At 53.7% G+C, this 20,697-nt stretch overlaps 10 protein-coding genes across 10 annotated transcripts; 4 read left to right on the plus strand and 6 right to left on the minus strand.

Annotated features, from left to right (window-relative positions):
- Positions 1 to 304: 304 nt before the first annotated feature.
- AB675_2607 (uncharacterized protein) lies at positions 305 to 2,533 on the minus strand (the record flags this gene model as incomplete). The annotated part of the gene is made up of 1 exon (XM_018142593.1): positions 305 to 2,533. The coding sequence occupies one exon, from the start codon at positions 2,531 to 2,533 to the stop codon at positions 305 to 307; it is 2,229 nt and encodes a 742-aa protein (XP_018004806.1).
- A 1,647-nt stretch (positions 2,534 to 4,180) lies between these two features.
- AB675_2608 (NADP-dependent malic enzyme) lies at positions 4,181 to 5,952 on the plus strand (the record flags this gene model as incomplete). The annotated part of the gene is made up of 2 exons (XM_018142594.1): positions 4,181 to 5,515; positions 5,566 to 5,952. 2 exons carry the CDS (start codon positions 4,181 to 4,183, stop codon positions 5,950 to 5,952), a joined length of 1,722 nt encoding a protein of 573 aa, XP_018005323.1.
- Positions 5,953 to 6,753: 801 nt separating this feature from the next.
- AB675_2609 (uncharacterized protein) lies at positions 6,754 to 7,296 on the minus strand (the record flags this gene model as incomplete). Its single annotated transcript, XM_018142595.1, has 3 exons — positions 6,754 to 6,843; positions 6,963 to 7,049; positions 7,120 to 7,296. 3 exons carry the CDS (start codon positions 7,294 to 7,296, stop codon positions 6,754 to 6,756), a joined length of 354 nt encoding a protein of 117 aa, XP_018004953.1.
- A 689-nt stretch (positions 7,297 to 7,985) lies between these two features.
- On the minus strand, positions 7,986 to 9,092 carry AB675_2610 (uncharacterized protein; the record flags this gene model as incomplete). Its single annotated transcript, XM_018142597.1, has 2 exons — positions 7,986 to 8,862; positions 8,920 to 9,092. The coding sequence occupies 2 exons, from the start codon at positions 9,090 to 9,092 to the stop codon at positions 7,986 to 7,988; spliced, it is 1,050 nt and encodes a 349-aa protein (XP_018005194.1).
- Positions 9,093 to 9,616: 524 nt separating this feature from the next.
- AB675_2611 (putative transporter) lies at positions 9,617 to 11,132 on the plus strand (the record flags this gene model as incomplete). The annotated part of the gene is made up of 2 exons (XM_018142598.1): positions 9,617 to 10,056; positions 10,136 to 11,132. 2 exons carry the CDS (start codon positions 9,617 to 9,619, stop codon positions 11,130 to 11,132), a joined length of 1,437 nt encoding a protein of 478 aa, XP_018005273.1.
- A 1,040-nt stretch (positions 11,133 to 12,172) lies between these two features.
- Positions 12,173 to 13,345, plus strand: AB675_2612 (uncharacterized protein; the record flags this gene model as incomplete). Its single annotated transcript, XM_018142599.1, has 2 exons — positions 12,173 to 12,908; positions 12,966 to 13,345. 2 exons carry the CDS (start codon positions 12,173 to 12,175, stop codon positions 13,343 to 13,345), a joined length of 1,116 nt encoding a protein of 371 aa, XP_018005051.1.
- A 41-nt stretch (positions 13,346 to 13,386) lies between these two features.
- On the minus strand, positions 13,387 to 14,353 carry AB675_2613 (uncharacterized protein; the record flags this gene model as incomplete). The annotated part of the gene is made up of 3 exons (XM_018142600.1): positions 13,387 to 13,674; positions 13,737 to 14,170; positions 14,227 to 14,353. 3 exons carry the CDS (start codon positions 14,351 to 14,353, stop codon positions 13,387 to 13,389), a joined length of 849 nt encoding a protein of 282 aa, XP_018004802.1.
- Positions 14,354 to 16,208: 1,855 nt separating this feature from the next.
- Positions 16,209 to 16,829, minus strand: AB675_2614 (uncharacterized protein; the record flags this gene model as incomplete). Its single annotated transcript, XM_018142601.1, has 2 exons — positions 16,209 to 16,347; positions 16,420 to 16,829. The coding sequence occupies 2 exons, from the start codon at positions 16,827 to 16,829 to the stop codon at positions 16,209 to 16,211; spliced, it is 549 nt and encodes a 182-aa protein (XP_018004889.1).
- A 300-nt stretch (positions 16,830 to 17,129) lies between these two features.
- On the minus strand, positions 17,130 to 18,513 carry AB675_2615 (uncharacterized protein; the record flags this gene model as incomplete). Its single annotated transcript, XM_018142602.1, has 4 exons — positions 17,130 to 17,356; positions 17,414 to 17,921; positions 17,984 to 18,127; positions 18,184 to 18,513. The coding sequence occupies 4 exons, from the start codon at positions 18,511 to 18,513 to the stop codon at positions 17,130 to 17,132; spliced, it is 1,209 nt and encodes a 402-aa protein (XP_018004979.1).
- A 931-nt stretch (positions 18,514 to 19,444) lies between these two features.
- AB675_2616 (uncharacterized protein) lies at positions 19,445 to 20,686 on the plus strand (the record flags this gene model as incomplete). The annotated part of the gene is made up of 4 exons (XM_018142603.1): positions 19,445 to 19,738; positions 19,793 to 19,915; positions 20,001 to 20,402; positions 20,528 to 20,686. 4 exons carry the CDS (start codon positions 19,445 to 19,447, stop codon positions 20,684 to 20,686), a joined length of 978 nt encoding a protein of 325 aa, XP_018005342.1.
- Positions 20,687 to 20,697: the final 11 nt, after the last annotated feature.

Genomic DNA, 20,697 nt, shown 5'->3' on the forward strand with positions numbered 1-20,697 from the left:
TTGATACAGCCACCGTCATCTTATGGCGCTCCTCCCGTAAGCGTGTTCGCCCCTGTGGCTGAGCCGAGACGTCGTCCTCCCCAATCAGATGCCTCTCCAACCGTGAGCGTGCAGCTCTCTCTCCCAGGTTATCATCGTCACTGGATTTTCTCCGCCGCATACCGCCTGACACCTGCGTCCAATTGCCCAATAGTAGCTGCTGCAGTCGATGGCCAGTGAAACGCCTCTGCGAGCTGCCACCAGCAGCGCCACTCGGAGTCGTCATGCCGGCAATTGTCTCTCCCTACGAGACCGAGCTAGTTCCCTAGACCTGAACATCAAAGATTTCGTTTCTCCAGCCATCGCCACGCTCTTCACCATCGACGATGGCTTCCTCCGCGCGAAGAGCCTCTTCGTGCCAGGTCTTGACAATGCTGCCGGGGGCATAGACTCCTCGGAAGACACCCTTCTTGGGCGCATCCACTCCAACACGAGTGTACACGTCCGGATCGTCTTTTGGTGTGAGTCGTGCGGCGACAGCTTTGAAGAACGTAATAACGTCCTGTGGGTCCGCGATGCGCGTGGCACGGAGTCGCTCGCGAGCATACAAGAGCTCGCGGTTTGCAGCGTGCAGCGCGTCGGCAATGCCTTCGGCCATGCGCTTCTCGAGCGAGCGGCGAATCATTTGCTTGAGGAATGGCTTGAACAGCCAGCCGAGCCAACTAAGCTTGCTCTTGCTGAGCTCGTAGTCGAGTTTGTGGATGTGAACGCGTACTCCGCGAAGGGTGAGAATCTGCTCGAGGCGTTCTTTGCCAATCTCTACGTCGATGGAGACGTCAATTCCGCGCTCGTCTAGGTAGAAACTTGCGATGCCGGCGTCGGCAAAGTGGACAATACCAGCGTGGCCACGGATCCAATAGCCAAGATCTTGAGCGGCTGCGGAAATGCCATTGATGGAGATCGTCATAAGCGATTTCGTGTTCGCGACGGTCTTCTTGGAGTGCGTCTTGCGGATCTCAAGGTCATTCTGGGTAGAAATATTGAGTCGATATGGCAAAAATGATGTGCTGTTTACCGTCCGACCAGGCTGAAGGATGAGGTTCTCGATCAAGAGATCCATCTCGGGAACAGAAACCTCGACGCGCGGAATCGGAATATGTTGAACGGCACGAATGAGGAGTGGGAGGAAGACATGCATTGAGTCGGTGATCAGATCCGGGTTGGTGATTTTGTTTGGCGGAGACAGGAGGTCTGAGATGCGCCCGGTAGCTCTGGCCAATCCAAAAACGTCCTGATCTTCCATGACAGTGTTGATGGTATATGTGACGTCTCTTAGCAGGGTATCAAAGTCATCGCGGAATTTGGACTCGCTGCCAAGTCTTGACGACTTCTCCTTGAGCTCGTTGATCTTGGCATCAGCGTTGTCGAAGAAGTCTGGATCCGTCAACATCTTCCCAACAGCATTGCCTACTTCGACCATGAAGTCTTCAAACTGTGGGTCTGACTTCGCATGCTCGAGAACCTGATTCCAGTCTTTCTCGACCTTTTCCCATCCTTGCTTATCGCCGAACGAGCTCACGAGAGACCAGAAGTTTCGAACAGCGCGATCAAGAGCTGGGTTTGTATGAATATCATCCTGGGCCGTTGCAATCGCCTTATCACCAATTCTGGAATAGGCTGCTGCGTATCTCTGGATGAGCTTAGTGATAGTCGAGACTGAGTCGTTGTAGTCGGTCCTCTTCCTGAGATGTGTCACGGCCTGCTTGAGTCGGTATAGCAAAGTGTCCTTCTGGGACCCACTGAAGTTTTCCTTTGCGCTCGCGACGGTATCTTTGGCGACCTTGACGGCCTGGTCTCCAAGGAGATTGGTTGTCTCTTTCGCATTCTGCTCTAGATCCTGTTTGCTCGGCAGGCTTCCCTCGTCTGCGCCAGGACCTTCTATCTTCTTCTGCTCTTCACTAGACAGCTCAAGCTCTTTGCCAGCCTTCTCGGCGGCATCAGAAACGGAGAAGGCAGTATCAGCCAGAACTTGTCTGCCTATCGTAGAAACGTCGTTGACGAAGAGTCTGAAGTCGGAGTTCGTCAGGAGGAGACTGCCAACTGTGCGAAAGCTTTCGTAGGTAGCGGCAGCGTCTGCTCTGGCCTTGACCTTAGATGCCTGATGGCTGATATCATTGATGTCTAAGGAGACTCTGGACTTTGTGAGATACCAGATGAAGTCCTGGATCTGGTCTGCACTGTTCTTGTTGCGTAGCAGTTCAATGAACAGCTTCAGCCAGCCTCGGCAATTGCGTATGAGCAGGCGCCCGGACTCGCTGAGCTCCGGGTTATTGGCATTGAGGATATCGCTCGCAAGGAGAGTTCTGAGGTTCGAGATGGTTTGCTCGTTTGAGGGCATGTATCCTTTGGTCAGAGCTCGGATCATCTGGTACGAATGCAGCTTCTGGTGCAATGCCCGCTGCCTAGCCGTGTCGTCTTCATATCGAGGCAGCAACGGCTCCGTATCGTCGCCCTTCTTGCGGCCGAAGCCACAGCACGATGACAACCAACTCATGGTGGACAGGGCTCAACTGAAGAGCATCTTCGGCAGGTAAGAGAATACCTCAGCGACCAGTATATGGTCATGGAGCGGTCATATGTTAGTTGTTAGACTTCGAGGTTCGAGACCTCAACTTGGAAACCGGAGCTTTCGAACGTCATGCCAAGTTTAGAAGATCCCCCATTTCCAACCAATCGAACTCTTTCCCCTCAAGTTGAACTCTTTCTACCACCACGAGCTACGCCACTGCCGACCTGGACATGATCATGACGCTCTTCACCAGGTTTTACAAGCTTCATACTGCCCTCGTGGTCGTCGCATCCCGCATCTGCTACGACACACGAAGAAATATGGCATCTCCGCTGCTTTGCGAGGCTGTATATAGAACATGACCGTGCTCAGACACATTCATATTCGTAGGAGCGAGAGATACATGAGCTGTGCACACCTCTACGACTGTAGTACGCGCCGAAGTCTTAGGCCCCAGCTATGCATCAGTATCTCAAATTCCATTCTGCGTCCTCTACCGCGCTGCTGGCTCAAACATATGCTACCACGTGTCTGAACATGTCATGACAGAATCCGCGGAGCGCGCCTTGCACTCCGGCTTCAAGTGCCACGAGTCCTGCAGATATCGGCCGAACGTTCAATATACGCAAGGTGTCGCCTGCCTCGGCACAAGTCAAGAACTATGAGCGGCATGGATGGCCGCTATTACTGGCTGCGCAGGCTTGACCAAGCTATAGGGAAACCCCAGATCTGGTGAAGGCGGGACATCACGAACGTCGATGGCGTTGAGGTATTCTCTAGCGTACCTGCTGAGTTAGACAAGCTCCTGCAAAAACCTGGGGAATGCATTAGTGGCATGCCGGGAGGGACCTGAATGGATTTCTTGACGTCTAAGACACATTCAAAATAACCATTGACGATAATATCTCGGAGAGACAATTACCAACCTTCTCACCGACAAGTGATACACCGCTGCTGTTTCGCCCTATGACCACCGTCCTCTCACGAGACTGCACGGCGTCCGAACTCATCGGCGCTCCGGCAGCATGAAATACTGGTCCCGTCTGGGCGGAGGTCTTCCGAGTGGATGAAACGAATTGTTTAACTGCAAATGGCGTGCCGGTGAGCTGACCCCTGTTCATGCAGCCCTTGCATCTCAACGGCAACAAAAATATTTTTGAGCTCGAAAAAAGAGTCACCTGCAGTACACGATAACGATGACTGAGAATCACCTGCTGCCGTTCCTATCCAACAAAGATACGAGCGATTCTATGATGCCCCTCTGCTCGGCTTGACTTCATCTAAGTGAATATCCGCCTCATCCGCCCGCATCAACGTCTGCTACAGTCCTCTTACTCCCTCATTCTCAACGGTGTCAATCAGATAGCCCGCTTCCTTGTTTCAATTGCTTCTGTTCCGACTTCTTCCTATATCAGCCCACTTCTGACCTACTAGCAGCCCCGGGACGGGTCCATCCCCATTCCTTGTGAGACCCTCGTTGCGTCGTCCAGTTTCAATCACTGCCGTCGGCACATAGTGCTAAAGCTTGGGTTGCTGTGCCCCGAGCTGGAGTCCTCCATGCTGTACAAAAGCACCAGGCTGCCGGTCATCTCCCAACTCACTTCAAAGACCCTGACCGCCGCCTTTGCAAACATGCCTTCCGCCAAAGCATCCACTAACGGTGTCCACGTCGTCGCCCGCCAACCACAGCGACCGAAGCACAGCCATGCCATCGCTCACGTGCCCAATCCTACAGCACATTACGACACTTCGATATCGATACCCGTACGAAAGTACCTCCAGACCTACGGCCTCATTCCTCCACAGCCCGAGAAGTACGAAGCCCAAGAGAAGAGATGTCTACAACAACTAGCATGCAAGTCCAACGACCTTGAACGGTTTTCATACCTCGCCAACATCCGCGCTCACAATGTTCATCTCTTCTACAAACTCTTGATAGACCACTTCACAGAGATCACCCCGCTAGTCTACACGCCCACCGTCGGTGAAGCCTGCCAGAAATGGCACCAGATCTACACCCATCCGGAAGGCATGTACATCAGCTGGTCCGACCGCGGCCACATAGCCCAAGTGATCCAGAACTGGCCCCAGACCAACGTCGAGATCTGCGTCGTGACTGACGGCAGTCGGATCTTGGGCCTAGGTGACCTCGGTGTCGGCGGCATGGGCATCCCCATCGGCAAGCTCGCCCTGTACACTGGCTGCGCCGGAATCCGCCCTGAAGGTACTCTCCCCATAACCTGTGACCTGGGCACCAGCAACAAAGCCCTCCGCGACGACCCCCTCTACATGGGCAGCCGACGCGACAAAGTCACCCCACAAGAAGAGCAAGAATTCCTCGACGAGCTGATGGTCGCGCTGAAAGAACGCTGGCCAGACATCGTAATCCAGTACGAAGACTGGAAGAATCCCTTCGTCTCCCTCGAGCGCTACCGCCACGACTACGCCATGTTCAACGACGATATTCAAGGCACAGGCGCCGTGATCATGGGTGGCGTAGTCGGCGCAGTCCAACAATCCGGCATAGCCGCCAAAGACCACCGCGCCGTCTTCCTCGGCTCCGGCTCCGCGGGCGTTGGCGTCGCCAAGCAGATCGTCGACTATTTCGTCAAGCAAGGCATGACCGAAGACGATGCCCGCCGGAAATTCTGGCTCGTCGACTCTAAAGGTCTCGTCACCTCCGACCGCGGCGACACCTTGGCCGAGCACAAAATCTATTTCTCCCGCACCGACAACGCCGGCAAGCAGTTCAAGACCCTCGACGAGGTGATCGACTATGTCCAGCCCACCATCCTGATGGGCTTGTCCACGATCGGCGGCGCTTTTACACCCCAGATCCTCACCAAAATGACAAACTTCTCCAAACGCCCGATCATCTTCCCACTCAGCAACCCCTCTTCCAAATCAGAATGCACCTTCGCCGACGCGTCAAGCACACCAACGGAACCTGCCTGTTCGCCTCCGGCAGTCCGTTCCCGCCAATGGAGCACAACGGCAAAACCCTCCACCCGGGACAGGGCAACAACATGTACGTCTTCCCCGGCATCGGACTTGGTGCTATCCTTTGCAAGTCGGTACAGGTCACGAGCGACATGATCTACGCGTCCGGCGAAGCCATCCCGAGCATGATCACGCCCGAGGAGGCTAAGCTGGGAATGTTGTACCCGAGCATAACCCGGATCAGGGATGTGAGCGCGAGGGTGGCGACGTATGTGATCAGAGCAGCGCAGCGGGACAACGTTGACCGCATGCATCATCTGCGTGATATGGATGATGAGGAGCTGGAGGAGTGGGTTAAGGGAAAGATGTATGATCCGCATGCCGAGACGAGGGAGTTGGAGGAGGAGGTTAGGGACATTGTGGGTGGTTTGGTCGGGGCTTTTGCTACTAAGGCGAGTTTGTGAGCGGACCTTGGTCTGTGAAGCGTGGTAGTTAGAAGACGGCAAATTTTGAGCTGGAGCGCTGACGAGACGAAGAAAGTGGAAGAGCATGTTTGCAACGGACTTTTTCTAGCCGTGTCTGGCTATGTGCGGGCTCTAGCTAAGACGAGCGTACAGCATTTGCCGAGCTCAGGGCCACACTGGATTGAGCAAGAATATCTGTTTCCGGTTTTGACTCAGCGCCAGCGAATGTTGATGGCGCAGTTAGAGCAAAAGCGAACGAGTTACATGATACCCCCAATCATCCATGATCTCCCACCCCTTGTTCACACAAGAAGACAACCTCTCAGCCCACCGAATGTGAGAGCAGTATAGAAGCGCATCCAGACGTCCTCAGTATACGAGTCGTTGTACAGCCAAATCTCTGCTTAGCCTATCCCACTCGTGGTCTGACCAGGAAGTCAGTCTTGTGCGGGTTTGGGTCATGTACTCCTGTACACCCGTGCAAGCGTTGGGCCATGCCGATCTTAATGGCATGGATCGGCGCTGATATGTGGAGGAAGCATCAGCGGAACAGCCTGTGGACAGACTGCATTCGACCGGAAGCCAGAATCTAGCTGGGTTGTTAGGGAGGAGAAAGTACTCCCCAGAATGGTCCGAAGTGTGTGGTGTTGATAAGTCGTGGTGGAAGGCAGCTTCTGAGGTTGCAATGCTGATCTGACCACATTCACTGGACATGAACGGGCGCAATGGCGGGGATGGTGTGAAAGGTGGTGAAAGCGAAAGAGAATACTCTGAGAAGAGATCTGGCGATGATAGCGTCCTCTAGCTGACTGGATCGTCCTTTTGCAATTCTTTGGCTTCGCGGAGTACGTCGATGGCCTTTTGCTTCTCTTCCTCGGAAGCAGCTGAATCCTATATGGTGAGAAGTTGTCAGAGACATTGACCTATTGCGATGCAAGGTCCGAGATGATGGTGATGAGTGGGCAGATCGGTGGAGACAGCAACCGATCTGTTGATACAGAACAACTTACCAACAAAGTCTCGGTCTTTTCACGAGCGTTCGTGATCTTCTCCCTGAGTCCTGGGATGACAGCTTTGGTCTCCTCGAGGGCTTTCTTCTGCACATGTCTGTTAGTTACATTTCCGGTATACTGACTCCGAGCAGGACCAGTCGTCTGATGAGCATACCTCTTGCTTCAGCTGATACTCTTCATTGCCATCTCCGTCCGTAGCGTCTCCGTTTGTGGCCTCCAGCTTAGCAATTCGAGACTTCTGTTGGTTCATCTCCTTGTAGTATGATGCTTCTTCTTTGACTAGGCGTTGAAGAGCCGAAAGCGCGATCTGGAGCTGAGATGGTGGTGCCATATTGATGTGGCTGACCTTACGAAATGCGGTTCTAGAGGAAGCTATCGGGGGAACGAGATGTGTCTGAAGTGTATGCGACTTATTGCGTGAGTTACGAGAACAGGCAATCTCAGAAAGAAGAGAAGGCAACCATAACGCGGGGCACTCTCAGATCGAATGACACGGTCTGACGGTCATTCACCGCGTCATTCAACATGATCGCGCTTTCGAAGAGCTTGCCTAGCTTGCTCCTACCTACCTAGGCCCTTCCAGCATTTGCGTTGGCACAATCTTCTGATCTGGCAGGCACAGATCGTTCATTGTCACGCGTTGAGGCGGCCCTCAGCTGCGACAGCACTTCCCCTGAGCCTCTCGCCATGATCAGGGCATGAGCCTGCCGGACAGCTCACATCTCTTGAACACCGGCCGACCAGCGAAAGGGCCATGTCGCTCCTCTGCAGCAGTCCGGTCCATCTAGCGGACCGAATGTGCGCTCACGATACCAGCAGATCACGACAATGCTGCACATCTGCCAAGTGTTGGCATTGATGCAATAGGCGCCCGACGCGCGCCTCGTCTCCGAATGACTTCAGGTCGTTCATGAAACGAGCCACGACCTCATTGTCATTCAGCCAAGGAACATCGTATGCCTCTTCTTCAAGGATGGAGCCGTCAAGCAACGTCACTGCCACCTTTGCTGGCTGATAACCTTACCGGAATGCTTCGTCGAACTTCGGCAATGCGACCAGTTGGCATTTGGTCATAAGTCCAGTGATGTCAGCCTGACCTGCTGGGTACCAAGCGGTCTCATCAAGTTGTCGAAGCACCAATGCAGCACAAACGCCATACTGGATTGACAGCTTCCCATGGACGACGGTCTTCATGACGCCGGAGTTGTCACATCCAGGGTAGCGAATTGCTGGCGAAGTCGTTGTGACAACAATCTGCTTAATGTCATCCGCAACGATACTTGAGCCTTTCGCCAGCTTCAGAGCCATGGCCGTTGATGTCTGTGTGAAGTTACAGCAGCCCATCGGCTTGAACTTGACCTCTAGGATACCACTCCCAAGCATGGGTCTCTGTAGCCAGCGACGAAAGGCGTCAGCTCCGTCCAAGCCGACGCCCACAGCCTCGAAGAAGCCTGCTTGTCCTTCCAAGATGGTCTCGCTTGCTCGAACACCTGTCAGAGCAAGATCATAGGCAAACACACCAGCCCTTGCAGCCATGCCGTTCTGAAGTGGCAACTCCGACCCACCAGACCACGCCCACTGATTGAACCCACATGCTTGATTCACAGCAATACAGAACGCACTGACGACCGTATCCTCTTCGGGTGGACTCCCGCACACAGCTGCACTCACGGCAGCAAAGGCTCCAATAAGTCCACTCGACCGGAGATGGGTGTTGACCTTCCCACTGGAGTGGATAGCCGTCCCAAGTGCCGCACCCATCTCATATCCGCCAACTATCGCCCGTAACAGCTGTTCTCCGGACCAGTCTTCGCGCTCTGCTAACGCCAAAGCCGCTGTCACAACCATTGAGCCCAGGTGAGCCACAGAAGGAAGATGCATATCGTCTCGTATTGGGCTATTCGGCAGCCTCCATCAGCTCCCTGTGTCTTCCACACGACGGCTGAAGACTTACGAGTGGGCGAGAGTGCCGTTGACAAAAGCTGCAGATCCAGCGTTGACCTTACCAACGCAACCAAACGCCGTCGATTCGGCAGGACCACCATTGCGGTTTATGTAGCGCGGAGGTTCGCCGCCAAATCTCCGGCCAGGCCTTGGTGTATATTGGCCAACAAGTCGACCAAGCATAACGACGCCTGCCCACGCACTTCATCAGACAGGTGATCCTCCGAGATCCTTCGCAAACGCCTTGCAGCGAGACGAGTAAGTGATAGATCTTCTGCGCTTGCCATTGCAGGCTGTGTGTCGATGTATTCGCCCATGGTATCGAACTTCGACTCCTTGTATCTCCTTCGTGATCCCAGTGTCCAAAATCCTCCCCAATCATGGCATTGCTTGGAATTTATGCTTTCTGTGATCCATGTCGCTGCAGCTGTCGGTCGCAACTAGATCAGCGCCTCTAATGCCCAAGATGCAGCCGATCGGCGTCAAAGCCCAAATTCATGAGGAAGCCGAATCGGCAGTCCGAAATGTCGGCGAGAGCCCAAACTGGGGTCTTGGCACGCTTCCGGACACCTACTAAAGCTCTGGGTTCCCCATGGGGATCTGCTTGGCCGAAGCTTCACCCCAGGTATAAGCATTCTACACATACTCAAACCCGACCTGTCACAACACCTCACCAAAGCGATCGCTACGAACTGCAGTCTGCAACGATGTCCGAAAAAGCAGAGATTGCCATGACTGAGGATGTCACTGACCTCAACCAAGATGCGACCTACAAGTCTCTGAACAGGAAATGGGATTTTCGCATTCTACCTGTGCTATTCCTAATCTTCTTCTCTTCCTTCCTCGATCGCGCCAGTATCGGCAACGCCAGTATTGCTGGGCTGGGGAAGGACCTCAGCTTGAAAGGACAGTCCTACAATATCGCCCTGGCGCTGTTTTTCGTCGTCTACCTTCTTGTGGATGTGCCTGCAGTGTGGTTGTTCAAGATTGTGGGCCGTGGCCGATTCCTGTCAGCAAGTGTCGTTTGCTGGGGCTGCACTACTCTGGGAATTGGCTTCGTCACCAATGAAGCTCAACTATATGCTTTGAGATGCATGCTAGGTTTCTTCGAAGGAGGATTGACGCCGTGTCTGTTCCTTTATCTTGGGTGCGTACTTCTATGGACCCCGGCCTTTGGGCCTGGCCCTATATGCCCCAGTACAGCTAGCCGCTAACACATGTCAAAGACTATTCTACTCTCGATACGAGCTACAGTCCCGGATTGCCTGGTTCTATATATCAGCACCCCTGAGTAATGCCGTTGGAGGTTTGCTGGCTTCGGGCCTTGGTCAGATCCATGTCGGCCGCTACAGGACCTGGCGATGGATTTTCATCGTTGAAGGCGCAGCCACAATCCTTCTGGGCTTCTTCTGCTGGTTCGTCTTGCCAAACAAGCCGTCCGACGCAGGCTACTTGACTGCTGAAGAAAAGGTCGTGGCTGAAGCCCGCCTTGCCGAGAACACAAATAGCTTTGGCAACGAGGCGGAACAAAGGGAGAAGTTTAACATCAAAAAGGCAGGACGTGGCATCTTTGATCAGAACACGATTCTCATTGCCGTCGCATCGTTGGGCATTTACTGCAACGTCTACGCCTACTCGCTCTTCTCACCGACCATCATTCGGCAATTTGGGTACAGTGTCGTCGATTCACAGCTCCTCTCAGCTCCGCCCTATGTGCTTGCAGCAATCTGGGTGCTCGTTAGCTGTTATCTTTCGGACCGCCTTCGCTTGAGAGGGCCATTTATGCTCTTCGGCAGCGTGTTGCTCATCATCGGTTGGACGATCCAGCTGGCATGCCATGGGACGGGCGTGCGCTACTTTGGCCTTTTCGTCGTCGCTGTTGGGGCCTTTGGATCTATACCGCCTTCGTTGACTTGGCTGATCAACAATGTTCAGCCGGAGATCTCCAGAAACACCGCCACGGGTTTGGTCGTCGCTTTCGGCAACGTCGGAGGAATCATTACGACTTTCACTTACATGGGATCTGGAGGACCGAAGACAGGAAATGCATTGCAGATTGGAATGAGTTGTTTGACCCTCGTCTGTACCGGGAGTCTAATGATGATTAACAGCTGGGAAAACAAGAAGAGGGCACGTGGTGAGAGGGATTATCGCCTCACAAATGGGAAGACTCCCGCAGAGCAGCTCGGATCGCGTCATCCAGAGTTCAGGCTGTGTCTATGAGCCTCTGTTACATGGAAGATTCACGGCGTGGGAACTGCTGTCCGAGCACTTCCTAGGACGAGAAACGACCACCTTCGTTATCTCGACCAACAGAACTCCGGGAATGATTTCATACTCTACCATCTGCTTCGAGTGTACTCCTCGTAGACTTACATGACGACTGCACGACTCTACACTTGAGAAAGCGCCTGTCTAGCGATGTCCTTTTTAGCACATCTTTTGAGGCTAGATAATGTGAGGTGAGTTCCTATGCACGTACCCGTTGTACTTGCTCATGGCTCGTCCTGAAAGCCGGATCAGCTCCATCGACTATGGCAAACGCCAGCTGGACTCGTCGTTGCTCAATACATGAACGCGGATGCCTGACCAGCCGACCGGACGCGGGTCACACGCGTTCGTGGCTTGAGCTATTGTCAAGAATGTACGTCAAGATAGCTGGCCGATCGGACCCGGCTTGTTCTGTCGGTGACCTGGTAACCCCAGGAAAGGTTAACCAGCTCAAAGCATGCCGTACCATCCGTGACTTCCCCAGGAAATCTTGACGTGCTTGCATTAGTGTGCGGAGAGATTGGAGGCAAGTGGAGGCCTCCCTGACCTCGAAGTTGCCGCCTACAATAACGCTTTGATGGCGGTGGAGAAGCAGTGCTACCACGTACTTCGAGGAGAACTGGTTCCTACTGCAAGGACCCTGGCTCGGAGGTGAAGCTACGCAAATGGCAGTATCGTCTACCCCTCAGTAGGATATGCCAGGCCGAGTTTTCGGCGCCAGCAACGTCCCAGCCCGACCATGATAATCCTGCCGAGTCTTCGGACTTCAAATAACGAACGGTCGGGGAGGGCATCAGGCCAATCGCTTAGGGCATGAAATCGTCCGTGCAATGAAGGCGCGACTTCTCGCAGAGGCGATGACCTGGCGAACACCAACTCCCAATACATAAGGCCACCACTGCCTTGGGTCCTGTCAACAAGGTGAAGCATCCCCACGCCATCAGTCAACGAGATCATACCTACTGGATCGTCACCTTCACGAACCAGCAAAGATGCCCAGCGCGACCCGCCCACCAGTAGACCATTTCACGCCCGTCTCTCCAACCAAAGAGACCATCGATTTTGTCTCCCTCCGCCAAATCGATCTATCGACATACGATGACGGCCCTGAAGCCCGCAGCTCCCTCGCAGAGCAAGTCCGGCTCGCCATGACGACCCAAGGCTTCTTCATCCTCGTCAACCACGGCATCAGCGCCGAGGAAATTGAACGCCAAGTCGACATCGGACACACTGTACTGAGTCGGACATCCGAAGAGGACAAGCAGCGACTCCGTGCCCCGATCAGAGAAGAGGGCCACTACTTCGGCTTCAAGCCCCGCGGAATCTGGACTGTAGATGGAAAGACCAAGGACAAGATCGAGCAGTTCAATGTGTATCGAGATCTGAATCTGCATGAGCAGCCTGATGTGTTGGAACAGTATCGACAGGAGGTCTATGAGTTTGTGAAGGAAACGCACACTGGCGTGCTATATAAGCTGCTTCGGCTGTTCGCTATTGCTCTGGAAATCGAAGACGAGGAGTTCTTTGTGAGGCTGCACGACTATGAGCGGCGGGATCTGTCGTGGTTTCGATACATGAAGTACTACGGTGACGAGTATGAGTCGAAGAAGGATGGCGGGAAGACTGTTTGGTTACAAGGGCATCAGGACTTTCCTTGTCTGACGCTACTCTTCAGCCAGCCGATGACTTCGTTGCAGGTGCGGGACGTTAGCGATAATGCTGAGTGGAGTAAGTTCATTATTCCATCTCTGCCAGAGCTTGCTTGCTGACGCTGCCTGCTCATAGAGTATGTTCCTCACGTTCCAGGCGCCATGGTCATAAATGCTGGCGAAATCATGCAATGGTTCACCGGAGGATACTTCAAAGCTGCCATCCACCGTGTAGTCGAGCCACCAGCGGACCAAAGAGGCCGTAGTCGGTTTGGTATCTTCTACTTCAGTGTCCCAAACAACGAAGTAGTAACCAATACTGTCCTCGAACAGAGTCCACTCTTGAGAAGGGAGGGCGTCCAGATGGCGCACAAACCCGAGGACGCGCCGACGAGCGAGCAGTGGGTGACAGGACGAGTCAAGATAACGGGCAAAGGAGACAAGTTCGAGGGGAAAGGCGACGCGGCGGCGGAAGTTGAGAAGGTAGGAAATGTCACAACGACTTGGTTTAGGTAGTGATGATACCCTTTCATGCATGACAATAGGCTGTGTGCGATCTATTGTAGCAAATCACCATAGTCATCCATCGTGTTCCAGCCATCGAACGACTCAGATAGACCGAATAGCTCCATCAACGTGGCTTCGCTGGTGCCGAACATATCCGGTCCAAAATCGAACTGAGGTGGCGGGGGAATTTCTGTTGTAGGTGCCACGATCTCACCTGAGCCACCATTGTATGTAGCGCCGTTTGCCGATACATTGGGACCTGCTGTTGTGGGCTCGGACGATTGGCTGTGAAGCTCACGGATCCAGTAGTAGTAGCAGTCGAATGCGACACTGAATGACTGTTCACGAAGCTCAAATTAGCTATTGTGTCGAGAAGGAGGCTTCGATAAGATGCACATACCCCTCGGGCCATGCTTCGAGTGCGAAGTCCGTCGCATGTGCCATCGCTCTGACGTAGTGCGGTACTGCTGTCCCAAAGCATTCTTAAGATAGCAGCATTCCTGGCTTCCAAGTCGTTGCGCGTAAGTGATCGTTTATCGAGAAGTTCAATGGCGGCTAGAAATATTCCTTCGGCCTTTGGAACGTCGATCACCTCCCTCAGGATGCTCCGGAGTACGCGTAGGATGATGAAAGCTGACAGAACTATTGTTCGGTAGTTGATATGAGGAGAATAGAGTATGAAACCTGTCGCAGCATCTCCGTCACTCAACGCGTCAACAAAAGCACAGGCAATTTGGAAAACATTGATCAGCTCCTGGTGTTGCAGAGCGTCGCCTCCGCCGAGAAAATAGAAGCAACAGACGTGGAGCCGCGCCATCAGTACCTTGAAAGGGTCTAGACAGGTCAGCGGCCTTTTCATGCTGCTCTGTCGTCCGCCTGTTGCAACTCACTCGGTCTAGGATCCTGTTCATTCGCGATTTGACAGATTTGGCGGTCGAATAGTTGTACTAGAGGTCCGACCGGCCCTCTCATACTCGAGTCCAGCTGCAGGAGGGGTTGACGGGTCAAAGTTGCCATGGCTGTGACCCAAATATTGTGAAGTTTGATATCGGCCTGCGAACTGGATGCGGCGACCGAGATGTTGGAAAGATTTCCATGAGAAGAGTCTTGAACCGTGTGAGGCTCGAGACCGTAACAAATACTGATGCTGCGCTCGTAAGTCACTGCTGCAGAGAATGCCCGCACCTCTCAACACTCCTACCTTTGACAGACAATTTTGCAATACGTCCAGAGCGTGTGATCATTGCACCTCATTGAACCGATCCTGCTGGCCTCCTCGTCTCTTTCACTGCGCATCTGCTGGAACCCAATAGCTTGTCTTGCCTCCGACAAGTGCAATCCGTGTTGGAGAGCGAGTTGCATTGCAACACCACAAAGAACAGGCGAGTGATCTTTGAAGATCGTCTCTATTGGTACGGGCCAGCTGCTCATAACCAAAAGCGCTTGGATAAGCTGAACATACTGATGAAGTGAGGCGAGAGACTGTAAAGCCATCGAGCAGACTTTCGGCCCAAGGTTCGCGAGCAAGGTTGGGTCCTCAGCATAGCGTCTGGATCCGGTGACCACCATGGCCCAGAAGAGCAGAGGGCTGTATTCGTAGTACTGATTGGGGGTGAAAGCTGGATCCATGATCGGAAGATATTCGTGATAATGCAGAAAGTACCTTTGACTTCATGAGCTTTGACGATCTCCGCCGAATCTCGCAAAAGCGACAACTTACAGATCGATACAATCGTTAATCTTTCGGGCATCCAGGACAAGGCCGTCAAGTGCCCGGCCTTCCGTTCCCCGAGTTGGCGAACTCCTGGACACAAATTCGCTGGCGACGAGGCCATCCTTTTGCGAGAGTGCTAGATGATCAGTCGAATGAACAGACTGTACTGATCTTGCCGGTGGCACCAAGAGTGGTAGCTGCTGCACTGCCAGATCTCCTTGGTGGTTAGGTTGCACCAGCCGCCGTAGAGCATCGATCTCCCGTTGCATTTCGGCTTTGCTGCCGTCGTATGTCATCCGTCATATTCAAGTCTTGAACAATGCGGTTCACCAACCTCTGCCGCTTCTTACGATGGAAAGCACCTGACATGACACATTCTGTGCCTGCTCTTGTGCATCTGATGCAAGAACCCGAACCATCTCGTGGCAACTCGCATCGCAACTGGGAGTCCAGGATCAGAGGCCTATCATCAGAAGTCAAACAAGATACGCCTATTGTAGCGTACCTTCTGTTGGCGGCATTCAGCACATGCTCGCATCCTTGTTCTTCCTGACTCAGACGACATCGCGGCTCAAGAGCCGTGAACGCGCTCACGGAGTCGCCCTCGCGACGGGTGTGCATGCTTGCTACTCTGAACGACTTCGAGAGGCTCTGCAGAGAATGCAGAGCTCATGGTCTTCAATATCAAGCTCTAGGGAGCCGTCGGACTCCGCTGCCGAAAGCGCAGCGAGGTACAATCCAGAAGTAGGCTGTTAATATAATCCAGGAGAGAGTGTCTACTCTTGTAAGGTGCGGGGTTTGGGGTTTCGGGTAGTAATTGCCCCCAGTGGGCGGGATACATGCATTTCCTGCTTGCAGTACACTACTGGAGTAGGCACAGTCGAAGACACGAGTGAGGTGCCACTAGGTGCCTACTGTACTGCGATTGAGACGGTGGTCTTCGTTCACTCTACTGGCACATGCCCGACCTCGGGAGCTGTGATGCTATCGAAGACTCCAAGAGCTGAGCTGGTGGCTCGAATCAGGGAGAACCACGAAGTGCTTACTAAAATCAGAATTGTACCGCTGATTTGTGGTAGCACACCATCGTGACAAGGCCGCTCTGACGACATCTGAAGGCTCCCAGAACACATCCATGCAGTGACATTGGACTTCTACTCAGTCCGTCAGTCCCGGCAGCTTTGTCGACCCCAGAGCCTCACCAGTCGACTGCACAACGACGATTTGCGCTGGCACAATGACTGTCATGAACCGACAGACCTTGTCGCCGGGATTGCTCCATCCGTGTATTGTGCCTCTGTTCGCACGTAGCACGATTTATCAGAACGAATCCCAAACCTTGCATCGTAGATGCCCACAGCAGACTTACCTCTGAACATAGACATCGCCAGTGTGCAGTGTTCGCTTCGCGCCTCCATCCAGTATCAGGTCGAGGGTACCCTCCATGATCACTCCGTAGTCCAGGCTGACGTTGCGATGGAAGTGTGGCTGACTAGTGCCAGCCGGCGGCACGTCGACGACTTCGCAGACAATGCCTCTTGGAAACCGCGACCGCTGCAGATTTTCTGGTCCGAATTCGTCGCTACCGCCCTGGTTGTCGACAGGGAACTCCGTGGTGCGATGAATCAATGTGAACCCCATGGGTGCATCTGCAGAAGCTGCCACTGCCACAGGCGTGAGCTTCTCATCAAGGTCGAAGTTCGCAGTGCCGCTGTTGTCATGGCCTGTGATAACTCGCCGTACAGGAGATAGGTGCGGTAGTGGTCTGTAATTTGCCATTTCGACGTATGTGCTCTAGCCGCGGACGACTTCAGCAAACAGCACCTGAGCTCAAATACTCACAGCAGAACCGGTTCCAGCCAGAGATCGTCCTCCATCAATCCAGTTGCATGGAGGCGGGCCCTGAGGAAGACTGCCCAAAAGGGATTTGGTGCTAGCTGAAGAACTCCGAGAACTCGGCCGTTTCCCCTCCCCCGCAAGACGGATTGCCCAGGTCACTGCCAATTACAGAAAGTAGATCTCGGCGTGTTTGGAAGGGTGGCGCACCGAGTGCACCACTTTGTCCACGACGATCAACGATCAGAAGGTGGCGGCGATCGGCACAGTGTCGTAGTCGAGCCTCTCAAGTCCACCAGAGCTCTCACCTCCCAGGCAGCCGAGCACTAACTCAGCGACGTCCGTGGCGTTCTTCACGCCTAGCCGTCCTCCAACCCTCAGCAGTGCCTGCGCTGCGTATCGCCGGGTCGCCAGAGGGTTGCTTTCTGCCAGAAAGACAACCATTAAAGGTCGGAGCACTGACAACGCACCTGTTCGGTATGGATTAGTCCTTATCGGTGTCGTGACAGAAGGAAAGGCTGACGCACGCGAGACGTTATCGAAGACCGCCACAGAACAGCAGATCTCATCGGACAGATCCCTAATCGCTGCAAGGACCTCGCCGTCAGACCTAGATTCCTTGTCATGGCCAACGAGCCGCAGAGCCACGATCCTCAAGGATCGATATGTGTTCTGGATCTCGGCGAGCCACGTGTTGCCCGCATACTGAAATTGACTCGAATCGTAGTCAATCTCCCCGTTGATTCTCGGAGGCAGTTGAAACCACTTCCAATGAGCAGGTAGCACGCTGGCCCAGGCTTGAAGATCTCTGTCGATCGCCATAGCGCGATCGCGGATTCCTGATGTATCCGTGAACTGTCCTTGTCTGATGGCAGCTCCAAGGTTGACGAGCTGGAAAGAGATGACACTCATGGAAGCCGGACTCGCGTACTCTGACTTCAGCCACTCCTGACGGATTGCACCATTTTCGAAAGTGTATGTAGCTGACACAAGAGCTGGTGGAACGGGGTAGCCGTGTTGAACGCAGAGACAGAGCTTGAAGTTGTCAGATGATGATATAGAGACCTCGGAAGTCACAAAAGGCAGTGAACACGTACGATCGGGGCTCGAATCTGGGCATACAATATACCACCGATCTCGTCTTTGAATTGTTGTGAGCCGCGAATGTCGATAAGCTCAACACCTTTCCACACGAGTTCTGCCCAAGCGTTATGGCTCTGCCATGTTTCGAAGTACACAGTCTGGCGGTCTCAGTCAGTCTTCCATCTGCAGTATATGAGGACCGGTGAACGTGTACCTGAAAGAAGCACAAAGTAATCAGGACCAGCAATGTCTCGTCTTCGGGACGCTTGTCAGGGTCCTCCAGCAACGCGTCGAGCTTCTTCCTCGCCCTGCAGTACACGTCATAGGCCTGACAGCTGATCTGCGGCGCCTTTGAGACGTTACCGAGCCCAGCTAGTCCAACAGCCTCTATCGCATCGGCCACGGCTGAGTCGCTCAACGGGTCGAAGCACGCCGCTTGTAGCCAAGCATAGTACCGCTCATTGGCTACAATGCCGCACGAACGCACTTTAGGAGCATAAGTGTTGAAATAAAAGTCATGGCCGGGTCGAAGAGCTGAGTGCATAGATATCGGAGGCACTATTGCAAGGTCCCCTTCCGAAAGGTTCTGCTTGATTACTATCGGATGAGCGTCGTTCCCATGACCTGTGCCCCGTCGGCTTCGGCAGATGATCCTCTCGTTCTCGATTCGGAACCTGACGTCCTCCAGATCACGATAGCCGGGACACTCCTCCTTGAGCTTGAAGCAGCGGACACAGGAGGGACGTCGCTGGTCACACTAGGTCAGGCAAATCCATTGTTAGCATGATCTTTGCAGGTGATCCAAAATCCGCAACTGGTTACGGACTTCATGCGTAGAGGACGCCATACCTTGACTCGACGCTTCCGACACCTTTCACAGCCCTTGCTCAGCAGCCCATGATATCCCATCTTAGACGCAGCCGATCGTTTGTGGGAATTTCGCGGTCAGCCAAATTCGTACCACGACCCCGAGATTTTCGTGAGTCGTCGCGCATGGACCAGACAACGGCTGACGACTTCCATCATATACCTCTCGCGTGTCGGTCCGTGAGTCACGAAACACCAGATCGACCCACGAAAGGGTCCTGCGGGATATGAAAGAACGTTGAGAGAAGTGGCATCAGGCAACAAGCTACGACCTCACCTCGCGCTCGTGGCTCGAAAAGAGTTAGCGCGCCACTTAAACAGATCTGCGCTTACGCATTCAAGCCTCGGTCCTGTCCCGATTGGTTACGCATCGTTAAGGACGATGGACGGAGTTTTTGTGGTGGTATCTGACTGCGGCAGGTATAAGTATGTGGCCTATGATCCATGGCGGGATGGACGGAGGCAAGCACGACCGCAATCTGGCCGCAGGGACAAGTCAAGAAAGCAATCATTTCTTGGGGGAAGTCGCGATCAGCACAGATATATCTGGATCCTCATAGAAAGAGCCACCCTTTCGCTACCAACCGTATGCGTTAAGGCCTCGCAGCATGGCAACTATTGTGACTGAGAGCAACACGTCCGTTCCATCTGACGTGACGGAGACGACATTCACCGAGTACACGGCCAAGCAAGCCAATATCTATAATGATCTACGGCCTAACTACCATTCTTCAGTATATGACCACATCCTGGACTACCACAAGTCAACTGGCGGAAAGTTCGATGCTTTGGTCGACGTCGGCTGCGGCCCAGGCATGGTGACTCGATCTTTGGCAACCCATTTCATTGACGCGACAGGGATCGATCCGTCGCCAGAGCTGCTCAAGGTTGCCGATGGACATGTTGGTTGAATCATCCACGCTTTTCGCAAAATGACTGACAAAAAACCATGATAGCCTGACAAAGCATCCAACACCACCTTTGCGGCTGCCTCAGCTGGCACGTTCTGCCCTTCACCCATCGCTCCCGGCTCAGCTTCACTCATCACGACGGCCAACGCGGCTCATTGGTTTCCTTCGGTATGTCCACCGCCATGTAGCTGCGTACTTTGCTTAATAGCAATGGTCTGCCAGTCTTCGTCTTATGAAGCTTACCTATGGCCAGATGGCCACCTTCTATGCCCGCGCCTCTACAGCCCTCCAGCCAGGTGGCACGCTCGCCATCTGGACCACAGGGGACATCCGCGCAGCACCAGACATGCCCAACTCAGCCGCTATCCAAGCCGCCATGGACTACCACATCGATGTCGAGATGAAGGACTATCGGGACAAGGGAAATGCTCTCGTGAGAGGAGGATATCGCGACCTCGATCTACCCTGGTCGAGCCAAGGGAAAGGTGAAGAGGATCTGAGCAATGACTTTGATGAAGGTAGTTTCGTGCGGAGGGAGTGGAAGATCACAGAAATGTTCCTAGATAGTAAGAAGATCGATGAGAGGGGGGCGAGTTTGGAAATGGTGGAGATGATGTATGGGACAGGCAGTGCTGTCACGCGTTGGCGAGAGGCTGTGAGTATTCTTCCCATTCCCTCTTTCTCTTCCTCTTCTACTTCCGCACTCCTCAGGTCGCGCTTACCTTCCCCATCCTCGCCACCTTCATTGTTGCATTGCATCTCTGACTCAACTCCCGACAGCATCCGGAGAAGGCCAACACTCCAGAGGACCCGGTGAAGCGTCTTGTGGCACAGCTGGGAGCACTTTTGCGCGAAGCGGGCGTCAAGGCGGGCGAGGAGCGATTGAAGGGAACTGCTGCAGGAGTCGTCTTGCTCTTCAAGAAAAGGATGAATACTTGAAGCAGTAGATC

The sequence above is a fragment of the Cyphellophora attinorum genome (assembly GCF_001299255.1).
Source record: "Cyphellophora attinorum strain CBS 131958 chromosome Unknown Contig2, whole genome shotgun sequence".
Taxonomy (NCBI): Eukaryota; Fungi; Ascomycota; class Eurotiomycetes; order Chaetothyriales; family Cyphellophoraceae; genus Cyphellophora; species Cyphellophora attinorum.